The following is a 12,517-nucleotide window of genomic DNA, read 5'->3' as shown; positions in this document are numbered from 1 at the left end:
CATAGAAACGTTTAAAATTCTGACGGGTTTGGACAGGTTGGATGCTGGAAGAATGTTCCCAATGTTGGGGAAGTCCAGAACCAGGGGTCACAGTCTAAGGATAAGGGGTAAGCCATTTAGGACCGAGATGAGGAGAAACTTCTTCACCCAGAGAGTGGTGAACCTGTGGAATTCTCTACCACAGAAAGTAGTTGAGGCCAATTCACTAAATATATTCAAAAGGGAGTTAGATGAAGTCCTTACTACTCGGGGGATCAAGGGGTATGGCGAGAAAGCAGGAAGGGGGTACTAAAGTTTCATGTTCAGCCATGAACTCATTGAATGGCGGTGCAGGCTAGAAGGGCTGAATGGCCTGCTCCTGCACCTATTTTCTATGTTTCTATGTTTCTATGATTTCCCATTCATAAATCCATGCTGACTTGAACCGATCTTGTCATTGCTTTCCAAATGCGCTGCTATTACGTCTTTAATAATTGATTCCAACATTTTACCCACTACCAATGTCAGGCCATGCGGTCTGTAATTCCCTGTTTTCTCTCTCCCTCCTTTTTTAAAAAGTGGGGTTACATTAGCTACCCTCCAATCCATAGGAACTGATCCAGAGTCTATAGAATGTTGGAAAATGACCACCAATGCATCCACTATTTCTAGGGCCACTTCCTTAAGTACTCTGGGATGCAGACTATCAGGCCCTGGGGACTTATCGGCCTTCAGTCCCATCAATTTCCCTAACACAATTTCCTGACTAATAAGGATTTCCTTCAGTTCCTCCTTCTCGCTAAACCCTCAGGGGTCCTCCTAGTATTTCTGGAAGGTTATTTGTGTCTTCTTTAATGAAGACAGAACCAAAGTATTTGTTCAATTGGTCTGCCATTTCTTTGTTCGCCATTATAAATTCACCTGATTCTGACTGCAAGGGACCTACATTTGCCTTCACTAATCTTTTCTCTTCACATATCTATAGAAGCTTTTGCAGTCAGTTTTTATGTTCCCTGCAAGCTTACTCTCATACTCTATTTTCCCCCTCCTAATTAAACCCTTTGTCCTCCTCTGCTGAATTCTAAATTTCTCCCAGTCCTCAGGTTTGCTGCTTTTTCAGTCCAATTTATATGCCTCTTCCTTGGATTTAACACTATCCCTAATTTCCCTTGTTAGCCACGGTTGAGCCACCTTCCCCGTTTTATTTTTACGCCAGACAGGGATATACAATAGTTGAAGTTCATCCATGTGATCTTTAAATGTCTGCCATTGCCTATCCACCGTCAACCCTTTAAGTATCATTCGCCAGTTTATCCTAGCCAGTTGATGTCTCATACCATCGAAGTTACCTTTCTTTAAGTTCAGGACCCTAGTCTCTGAATTAACTGTGTCACTCTCCATCTTAATGAAGAATTTTACCATATTATGGTCACTCTTCCCCAAGAGGCCTCGCACAACAAGATTGGCAATTAATCCTCCCTCATTACACAAGACCAGTCTAGGATGGCCTGCTCTCTAGTTGGTTCCTCGACATACTGGTCTTGAAAACTATCCCTTATACACTCCAGGAAATCCTCCTCCCCCGTATTGCTACCAGTTTGGTTAGCCCAATCTATATGTAGATTAAAGTCACCCACGATAACTGCTGTACCTTTATTGCACGCATCCCTAATTTCCTGTTTGATGCCATCCCCAACCTCACTACCACTGTTTGGTGGTCTGTACACAACTCCCACTAGCGTTTTCTGCCCTTTGGTGTTCCGCAGCTCTACTCATACAGATTCCACATCATCCAAGCTAATGTCCTTCCTTACTATTGCGTTAATCTCCTCTTTAACCAGCAACACGACCCCACCTCCTTTTCCTTTCTGTCCATCCTTCCTGAATATTGAATACCCCTGGATGTTGAGTTCCCAGCCTTGGTCACCCCGGAGGCATGTCTCCATAATCCCAATTACATCACATCCGTTAACAGCTATCTGTGCAGTTAATTCATCCACCTCATTACGACTACTCCTCGCATTGAGACACAGAGCCTACAGGTTTGTTTTTTTAACACTCTTTGTCCTTTTAGAATTAATAAGTGATAATCTATAGCTAATTTAAAATGAGTCAGCAGAAACTGTTATCCCTTATGATGCTGAATACTTTCTTATAATGTTATAAAAAGACAAGATCAATTTGATATCATAAGTTTGTATCACAGATTCTGAGGGCCCAAGTTTCGGGCCGTGCCTCGAACGGCGCAGCCCCGATCTGGACGCCCGTTTTTCACGCCACAAAGTGCGCCTAAAAAAAACTTAGATTCTCCGGCTCCCTGCTGGTCCTCTGGATCCGGGCGCGGCACAGCAGGAGCTGTAGGGGGCGGAGCCAGGTCCCTGCGCTGAAAACAGTGCTGGGATCTCTGCACATGTGCGCTACAGTGGGAGGGGCCCGAAGCACGCAGCCCCTAGCCCTGGCCGAATGGCCTCACTGGGGCTGCGTGCATAAGGCTGCCTCCCATGCCCAGCTCCTGCTTCCTCCCGACCCGACTCGACTCCCGCTCCCGGTGCTGCAGTCGATAAGTAGAAAATGTTTTATTTATTGATTTAAAAAAAAAATTATTTCTTATTCATTTTTTTGGGTTGATTTATTGGTTGATCTATTGATGTTTTTATCATTTATTATTGATGATGGCTCTTTATTTGTAAAACTGAAGTGTTTAATGTTTGTAAATTTCCCTTAAAACACCCCCCCCCAATTCCCTACGCCGGATTTGTAACCTATGCCTGATTTTCTGAAGTGCAGACAAGGTTTTTTCGAGCGTACAAAAATTTTCACTTACTCCATTCTAAGTTAGTTTGGAGTAAGTTTTCACTGCCGAAACTTTGAAAACAGGCGTAAGTGGCCGGACACGCCCCCTTTTGAAAATAAATTCTGTTCCAAAGTGAAACTGTTCTAACTGACTAGAACTGGAGCAAACTAAATGCAGAGAATTTGAATTTCTAAGATACTCCGTTCTACACCAGTTGCTCCAAAAAAATCAGGAGCAACTGAGGCCGAAACTTGGGCCCTAAAAGTCCGACTTACTCCCAAATAAGGAATTCTAATGAACACTTCTGAATATAATTTTCCTGACGTCCAAAACTCTGTTGGCAAAATCACCTTAAAATAGAATAGTCTGTGAGCCAAGAGAAATCAGCACACACTAAGCTTCTGTCTGAGGTTGCACGTAATTTGGAAAACATGCCCACTTCACATTAGGCGTTTTGTAAAAGATCCATCCCAAGTGCAATACTTGAATGCTTAACTGGTCCAGGTACGAAAATTTAATGAATCGGGTGCCCTTCATTGGCAAGCAAACTAATTCAAATGCTTAAGTCTGAGTTAGTAAGTGGAACCACTCTTAGAATGAGTCTTCACCTTCATCATTAGGCTGGCACCAGGCACAAATAGAGAGTCAAAATGCAAGTTTTCCATGGAGTCAGATGACAAGTATATGATTTACATTAAACAGATAGAGAGTACTTTACACCAAAATGACAATTTTCTTTTGTCTCCACATGAAATCTTAACCAGCTTTGATTTACAGTTGCATGGCACTGTATTACAAAATGCAATAATAATTTGCAAAATTAAAATATATGGGCAGTTTAAAATATTTTTTATTTATTAAAATAAAAAGTACTTTTGTGCCAAGCATATCCCTATAATAAAATTTCCTGTATTTGTCATCTATTTTGGTATCCGTAAGAATTAGGAGCCGGTGTAGGCAATATGGCCCCTCGAGCCTGCTCCACCATTCAATAAGATCATGGCTGATCTTCGACCTCAACGCCACTTTACTGCCCAATCCCCATATTGAATATACTCAATGACTCAACATCCACAGCCCTTTGGGATAGAGAATTCCAAAATTCACAACCCTCTGAGTGAAGAAATTCCTCCTCATCTCAGTCTCAAATGGCTGATCCCATAACCCGCGACTATGCCCCATATTTTCGACTCTGCAGCCTCCTGAGGGGAAACAACCTATTGGCATCTACCCTGTCAAACCCCCTCAGAATCTTATATGTTTCAATAAGATCACCTCTCATTCTTTTAAACTCCAGAGTGTATAGGCCCAATCTACTTAATCTCTTCTCATAGGACAGCCCTCTCATCCCAGGAATCCCTTTGTGCACCACTTCTAAGGCAAGTATGTCCTTCCTCAGATAAGGAGACCAAAACTGTGCACAGTATTTCAGATGTGGTCTCACCAAAGCCCTATACAATTCTGGTACATCGAATCTGTGTATACATTTTTTTCTTCCTCGTTGGCTAAGTATCTTTTCTGTTTTGGTGTTAAGTCTCTCCTTTCTAATTGGTTATTTTCCATTTTTATTATTCACAAAGTTTTTCACTCCCGATTTCAGTATGTTCTCCAGTCGCACGCACTTCGCCATCATATTCAATCCAACAATATTGCTACAAAATAAAAACTGTGCCCACTCACATTGCAGCAAAAAACTCGCCATAGTTTCTCCAAGGTACAGCCACCCCAGTTCAGAATGAGAGAAAAGTTTTTGATAATATTGTTACTTTAAATATTGTGAATCCTAAGGCAAGTGGGTTGTCGTATGCTTCAAAGAATAAAATAACAATGAGCTTACCTGTACAAGCATGTATTTCCATTCATAACAAACTGACACGGAGACACCCGCAAGCCTCAGATTTGATTTAAAGAGCTTGTGCCTTTCTCCAGTCCCACACCTGCCTCCACCTTGTGCTCCCCTTCCAGGCTTGCCTGTGCTCCACTCCTGGCCTAAGTTTCTATTTAATTTTCTTTGTTCTGTAAATCAACTTGCCTCCCCAATACCTGTTTGCACACCCACTCTCAACCTAAGCCTCCTCGCTAGCCCCTACTCAGACCTGCCTTGCAACACCAGAGTCTGCCAGACACACGGCCTAGCTGCCTCCTCAATGCCATGGGAGATCTACTAGTATTTAAAAAGAACAATCTGCAAACTAAAGACTTTAAGAAATCAGCTTTAAAACAAAAGGAAAATGCGGTTAAAATTGGCGTGTCATGGCAGTGGGCACATTACTGTTGGCTTAAGCATATTTAGGGTAGGCAGGTAAAAGGTCAGCCGGGGTTCTAGTGACTCCCTCCTTACTGGAAATGTGCAATGCATTAGAAATTAGGCTAGAATGCGATGTACCCCTCGATTGAATACCCACTGTCCAGGTTCACAAATGATTATTAACCACTTGGGGCAGTTATCAAATGACCACCTTCATCATTGCTACCACTGAGCCATGGCTAACACCTGTAAACTTGGACAGATATTCTGGAGTTTCATTCATGTAATTTGGAGGGGAGGGGCAATAATCATTATGTAGTTCATTCCCATATGCGGTTAATTAAGTTGGACTTTATAACATGGCTAATTGAAAATGGTCTACGGAGTGATGTAAGATTTGGATCACAGGTCACACACACATTACCCAAAGGGTCTTAGAAGTTATAAGGTGTTTTATTAAGGATCGGCAGTTTTAAATATAATAGACAATATGCAATTAGGATAGACATAGTAGACATACAACCTGTCACGGATGTGAACGATTTACTGGCCCTGGAACAGAACGTACAGACGGATGTTGAGGCAGAACGATGATCTCGGAACGGATCCCTGCAGCGTGCGTCTACGGTCTCTTTTGTTTGGTCGTCTTCTGAGCTAGCGGAGGTGTTAGGCCAAAGCCAGCATGAGGTCCACCCCAGAGGAAACTCACCCCCTATCTGCCTGTTTCTGGCTTTCGGCTGCCCATTTATATGCCATATTTTGGTGGGCCGGTGGATACCTTGTGTCAATCATTTTTGCCCATTCAATTATCCAATTACAGATGAGTAGGTACCTATGGCAGGCCCCTCCCAGTCTCATGAGGTCATTTTCTTCCTTATTTCTGCCTGAATGTCTTGTTGCCCTTTCAAGAGACAGCTTGTTTATCTTTAAGGCTCCTTGCTAAATGACTTATCAGCATAGCTATACCTTGAAGGCCTGTTTTTATGTTCTGACCTTGTAACTCAGCTCTCTACAACTCTTTTTCTGACATGACTGGAATCCTTCTGTGTCATCAACTCAGGCAAACTGCTGAGCATGGGAACCCATAACAGAATATTATTTCTTCCAATCCATGATTTCTTAATGAGCAGCATAAAGGAACTAAATGGCCAATCCTTATTCTGTGCTTTTTCATATACATCTTTTAGTATAAAATAAATCTGCACATGTTGCCATGTTTTAGCAGGGTTAGCGGGTCGCCAAGAAAATGCTTTCAATTCTTTTTTAAGTCTTCACTGGCCAATCAGACACCTCCCTGAATCTAGTTTATGAATAGAAAGAGTCAAGTCTCTTGATACGGATGTATATGGTCACCAACCTGCTCCTAATTCTGCAGTCAGTGGCTGGGGATCCCCATGTAGAGATTGTGTGTCGCCTGCTAGTTTGTTTTCAGTAAATATGTTAATTTCACCACAGTTTATTTTACATGTGGAAATATGTAAGTAGTGGGGAAAAAAACAAAGCTTCAAAAATGAAATGTGTTTGGTTATGAGTAGATTTTGGACTGATCTGCAGCGCTGGATTACTTGATGGCACGTGTAATATTTTCATCAGGCAGAAAGTTGCTTAAATTTCTAGATGCGATACCACAAAAGCACAAACAGCCTAAATATTAGAAATGTGCTGAGAGGTTGTAATTCTATGCAAGTTATTGAAAGTTTGTCATAGTATTTTTTTTTTAATTGCACAGATCTTGCTCTGAGGTGTATGATAGGAAGCTACAAAACAAAACAGGAAGATGCTGGCAAGGAACCGCTGGAAAAAAGATTGAAGATTGATGAGATGGAAACTATAGGAGAGCACCCGATGAGTCTTTCGAACTGTACAGTACAGAGTGCTGCAAATAGACAGTCAGTCCTGGGAATTGCTGTTGCACTTTGTTGTCATCACAGGTGTGAATGGAAGCACTATGTAGGCAAAGAATTTTTCTCCTCACAAGGACTTGGTGCAGAAGATTTTAAGATCTTTCAACGTATGTCAAGCTGGGCCACCTGTGGAATGAAACGGCATTCCATTGATGGGGGTGAAGCAGAATTTAACAACGCAGATCAGAAAGTGCAGCTGGACGAGCATGACTTTGAAGAGGAAAGCTCTGCTTATGAGGGGTATGCATTTAATTGTCTAATATATTGCTACAGTTATATTTTAGCGAGTTTTAAAGTAGTAGTATACTTTAGGAATGTCTTTTCTGCATTAGAATTGCTAGTGCTGTGATTCTACCAATACTGATCTGGAAGGTTGAGATCTATATACAATCTATCTATGGTTTTAATGGAGGCAGGCAGCCAACCAGCTGCCAGGAGTTGGGATGTTAATTTAAATATTTTAATGAGGCTGGAAGCCTCTTTAACCTCCATTTTGTTTTAAGCTGTAGCTGGTCGGGTTTTACACACGTTGTAAAACCCGGCGGTTACAGCAAGGCGTAAACTGCTGCATCTAGGAGGTAAGTACCTTTACACTTACCTCCTGAAACCAGGGTCGCTGCCTAATCCACACCCCTAAATCGGAGACCCCCACCCTCACCCACCCACAACCTCACCCTAACCCACCCACAACCCACCCACCCAATTGCCAAGGCTTCTTCAACAACATCTCCCAATAATGACCTCTACCGCCTAGAAGGACAAGGGCAGCAGGTGCATGGGAACACCACCACCTCCAAGTCACACACCTTCCTGGCTTGGAAATATATTGCCGATCCTTCATCATCGCTGGGTCAAAATCCTGGAACTTCCTCCCTAACAGCACTGTGGGAGTACATTCACCACACGGACTGCAACGGTTCAAGGCAGCAGCTCACTATCATCATCTTCAGGGCAATTAGGGATGGGCAATAAATGTTGGCCTTGCCAGCGACACTCCCATTCCATGAATTAATAAATGTTTTAAATTCAAAAATACACAGATCTAAAAACCCAGTTACCTGATTGGATGGATATCTTAGCTATGAAAGAGACGTTCGGTGCTAGCAGGTTATGGTGTCACAGAATATAGAACATTTTTGGGGGGTATTGCATAATGCAAGGGGAGGAGGTAAATACAGGTAAGAATCTAGGTGATTCCACTCGAACTGCACACTAAAAATGCTTAATTCTTCAACTGTTTAGTTTTTTTTATTTTAATTCCTTATCAGGACACTGTCTGTAGAAGAAAGAGAACATTTGGGTCGCCTGTGCAAACGGTTGATAGACCAGGGGCGGATCTGGTATTTGAAGCAGCGAGGGTTTGATTCAGCTTTGCAGTATTACACTAGTTCCAGCATCTCCCTGGAAAATGTCCTGCTTACAGCTGTTCCTCTTCCAAAGATTCAGCAAAGTGGTAACTCTTAAGTGAGTTTTAACAGCCGTTGATGTATTATAAACTGCTAAACACATTTTGCTGATAAATTCCTTGTAACATTAACTGTTGAGCAATGTGTTCACTCATTAACCCTTCCTGGATTTTCCTTGACTTATAGCACATTTCTATTATACTGAACATAGTGAGCAGAATAACATTCAGCTATGCAATTTTAATTTATTAGATTTTTTTTTAAATCTGTGTTCACACCAGGGAAACATCTTCAGGTCATAATTTCACAACAATTTTGAAGAATCCACACAAGTTTACGTTAATGATGAATATTTAGCTGTTCATTGTGTTCTTTTAATCCAGCATTTGCTTTGCAACAGAAGGCAGCTTAATTTCAGTAGGACATTTCAGCCTCAATTGTAACTGACAAAACTGAGGTACAAGTTTTAGTTTTGCCTGGAAAACAAATAGAAATGTTATTTTGTTACAATTTATGATTTGCTACTTTATAGACAATGAATTTCTTTAAGAACTAAACAAGATATTTCCTCTGTTCTCTACTTGTAATGAAATTGTAAACATGTTATTTATAAACGTATTTACAGCTTTTCTACAAATTGTGCACAGACGAATTCTTAAGTGAATGATTCTCACTGGCTGTAACTTGGTAAAGTTACAATATCCTCTTTTTGTTAATGAGCGGTGAGTCACAAAATTATTTAGTCAGTGATATAATTAATTGTAAAGTGCAGCTAGTGCCAGTGTTATACCAATACTATTTTGTGGAAAAATTCCATAATTAATCCATGTAGACTATATGGCAATGTATCCATTAATCAAGTAAGTCCATTTTATTCCTCAGGTACTTAAATGTTTAATACGGCCACGCATGTCCTTGTTGCAGTCTGGTAAAGTTACTGTGTCTCTCTCGCCTTCAATTGCATGCCACAGTTACCTGAAGGATGTTGGTATCTAAGCATTCATATGATCCTTCAGGGAAGTGCTGTAGCTTAAATGTGGAAACTTGGAATGAGAAGGAGAGAAATTTCAGCAAATTGACCTGTTCCTTCTTTAGGTTGTTCTGTACATAGGATGGGAAGGCTATCTGTATCCAGTCAGTGATATTGTAAATATGTCTGTGTCGAAGACTTGATCAATAGTAAGAGGCACTGGTCAAAATCACATGCCTGTCAGAGAAAAGGAGATTTTCTATACATCATCTAACTACATTATGATCCATTGCCAAAAATCTACAAGCTTTTAAAGATATTGGGGGAGAAATTCAGTATCGTCCCCCGTTTGGGGTGCTAACTTTTGAAAGCTAGAAAATTTAGCGCCAGGTGCTAATGATTCCCAGCTTTTTCTAAATTCGGTGTTTGCGCTCCAGGAAGGAAGTGGAGCGTTAAATCAAGCGCTCCACTTCCTTCATGGAGCGCTAAAGGACGGCGGCAGGGCGGTAGTGGTGCAGCGCTGCACGATGTCCCGTGCAGAGCAGCCGCGACCCAAGGCTCCTTCCTTCCCTTAAAAGGGACGGCCATCGCTGCAGGTTCTGCATTGGGACCAGTTAGCTGGTCCCCGACGGCAGCTGCAATCCGTCCCGATCAGCCCCATGCACTCCAGCAGAGTGCCGGACTGATCGATCATAGCCCAGGAGCAATCGAAACATTCACTGTGTCGTTAACATTTTTCTCCTACCCACGCCAACATCAGCTTTTACTTGCGCCTCCGAAGCTGCCGGCCTCCCGAACAACAGGATGCTGCAGGGGACGTAACCGAAGTTTATTTTACTACATGGGGTCAGTCTCCTGTGATGTTTTTCTTGGCACAGCTGTATAACTCGCGCTGATATATTTTTTTTTAATTCACAAAATAAACGTAACTTGAAAATAAAATGTCCTTTTACTCACTATTTTTTAATTCCTGAATGTAGGCTTGCATAAATTCTATTCCAAATAGTTCACGGTCTTCCTCTTCCTCTGAGTTTACACACTGGGGTAGAGTTACTTGTAGCTGAAAGGGGTTGTCCCTCAGATTCACAAACCTTTCAAATACATCAACCATAAGGAAATCCTTTGTAATGCTTTCAGTGATCAGTGAAAGTATGACAATACTCCAACTAAAGTGTACATCTAAGATCTGACAATGCAAATATTCCCCGCTGGGCCCCAATCCAGTATTCTGAGCCATCACGCTGGTCTCCACTTGTCGGGGCTGTCTGGAATGGGTCCAGAACCCAACCCTTCTGACTCAGCGGTGGGAATACTACCACTGAGGCAGTGGTCACTCTGTCTGGACACGAATATCTCGCTGGATTTCCATACAGTATTTAGAAATCATATTCCAGTCTCAGCTCGCTGGGCTGTCTGAAGTGGGTAGCAAACCCTTCATCTTCTGACTCAGGCGGGATTGCTACACTACATCATAGGCTTACTCCACAAAATATGTAGTACATACCCCTAAAAGCTCCACTTGTTTAGTTAAGCAACCACGATCAACAAATGAGGTAAAGAAAGAAAGACTTCGATTTATATAGCGCCTTTCACGACCACCGGATGTCTCAAAGCGCTTTACAGATGATGTACTACTTTTGGAGTGTAGTCACTGTTGTAATGTAGGAAATGTGGCAGCCAATTAAGATAATTGGTATGGGGCAGTATCAAGCTAAAAAGAGAGAGATTACACAAATACAAGGAGAAATGGGAAACCAGCCGGCTGGAAGAGCTATAAAAAGCAACAAAGGGATGCAAAGAAAGTAATAAGTGGTGCAAAAAGGAATACGAAAAACTTGCATGGGACATCAAACCTAACAGTAAAAGTGATATACCGAACAAAAGGTTTTAATAAATATTTTAAGAGCAAGAGTGGTAATTGGCCCATTAGCTGCAAATGCAGGTGAGATTATAATGGACAATAAGAAAATGGCAGACTTCTTAATGAGTATTTTGTATCTGTTTCCACAATGGAGGAAGAGGACAATGTAAAAATTCAAGGGGAGGAATTTAAAATGGTAATGGAGAAAATAATAGGACATAAGATAGACAATTCGCCAGGACCTGATGGGTTCCACTCCAGGGTATTATAAGAAATTGATGAGGAAAATTATCGATGCGATACTCATAATTTTCCACAATTCTCTAGATTCACACATTGTGAATGTCCTTGTGAAGAACTTACTGGCTCGGTTTTCTGTTTCTGCACTCACTAGCCAGCAATTTTCCACCTGTTAAAATGAATAAGCAGAAAACCACTGGTCACTATGTGCACATGGGTTGATTAGTTTCCAGTGCTTGATTACCTCAAATTAATCATTTCTTCCATACAAACTGGGATTTGCTGCAGCTTATTGCTGGTTAGAACTAGAGTGCTGAGATTTGTCATTTTACTGATAGCTTCCGGCAGGTGAGTGATTTCATTCCTCTGTAGCCAAATTGTGTGCAGGTTTTCCATTCTGTCAGAATATAACAGATATGTTTTAGTAAAAAAGTAATAAATACATTTATACTCCTTGCAATTCTGTTTCACAGGGATGTTTTGCAAATTCTTCATCTGTCCTTGGTATTCAGGTTTTTGCTAAATAAATGTTACATTCTCTCTCTACTATTGTTAGATGCCCAATATAATATAGATACATCAATACTGACCAATTACAGAGAGTATTTTGCCTTAATGCTGTCCCCGTCCCCCATCCCCTTTTAGATATCCAAAGCTGTAGCTTTCTGATGGCTCAGCAAGTTTACCTGGTGAGTAGCTGGACCAAACAGACCAGGAAAACTCCAGGTTTGAGTTCTGGTCTCTGCTGAGTTAACTGATCTCAGTCAAGATATTAAAATTAAGCCTCAACAAGTTAGGTACAAGAAAATCAGCCAGATTTGCTGCTCCTGATCACTGTACGATGGCTCCTATTGAACATGCACTTATGTGGACACCAGATGATGCGAGGATGATTCTCTGCTGTGATGCTCCCTGAAGTGGAGTAGCCAACCAGTACTCACTGTCATGACATATATGAAGAAATGCTTATATAACCATTCATATACAGTTGGGGTATGTAGCAGCAAGTGTCCTCGGGCACAAATGAGATGAATGACCGACTAATCTGGCAGGACTGTTTTCCGGGATACAAGATATAGACCCTGTTTTTCCAATAATACCAAGGGATCTTTTAC

The 12,517-nt window shown here is 41.5% G+C and overlaps 2 protein-coding genes across 14 annotated transcripts in view; one reads left to right on the top strand and one right to left on the bottom strand.

Moving 5' to 3' along the window:
* trmt13 (tRNA methyltransferase 13 homolog) overlaps window positions 1-12,517 on the top strand; it is a 40,177-nt gene that overhangs the window by 23,549 nt on the left and 4,111 nt on the right. For 8 of the 9 annotated variants that reach the window (XM_070887260.1, XM_070887264.1, XM_070887258.1 and 5 more), the window contains 2 exons: window positions 6,751-7,165; window positions 8,194-8,389. In XM_070887260.1, the coding sequence (XP_070743361.1) occupies window positions 6,751-7,165; window positions 8,194-8,389 (611 nt within the window). Of the gene's footprint in view, window positions 1-6,750; window positions 7,166-8,193; window positions 9,054-12,517 lie in introns of all 9 variants that reach the window. The other variant, XR_011594086.1, reaches the window with a different exon arrangement.
* lrrc39 (leucine rich repeat containing 39) overlaps window positions 8,563-12,517 on the bottom strand; it is a 39,796-nt gene continuing 35,841 nt past the window's right edge. For 2 of the 5 annotated variants that reach the window (XM_070887265.1, XM_070887267.1), the window contains exons 6-9: window positions 11,647-11,799; window positions 10,259-10,392; window positions 9,307-9,374; window positions 8,563-8,807 (exon numbers count right to left, since the gene is read on the bottom strand). In XM_070887265.1, coding sequence (XP_070743366.1) covers window positions 8,706-8,807; window positions 9,307-9,374; window positions 10,259-10,392; window positions 11,647-11,799 — 457 coding nt within the window. In that variant the 3' untranslated portion in view covers window positions 8,563-8,705. Of the gene's footprint in view, window positions 8,808-9,300; window positions 9,539-10,258; window positions 10,393-11,646; window positions 11,800-12,517 lie in introns of those variants that run through there. The other 3 variants (XR_011594087.1, XM_070887266.1, XM_070887268.1) reach the window with 3 other exon arrangements.

This window comes from Pristiophorus japonicus, chromosome 8 (assembly GCF_044704955.1).
Source record: "Pristiophorus japonicus isolate sPriJap1 chromosome 8, sPriJap1.hap1, whole genome shotgun sequence".
In the NCBI taxonomy this organism is placed as follows: domain Eukaryota; kingdom Metazoa; phylum Chordata; class Chondrichthyes; family Pristiophoridae; genus Pristiophorus; species Pristiophorus japonicus.
This window is presented reverse-complemented; position numbering and strand designations above follow the sequence as displayed.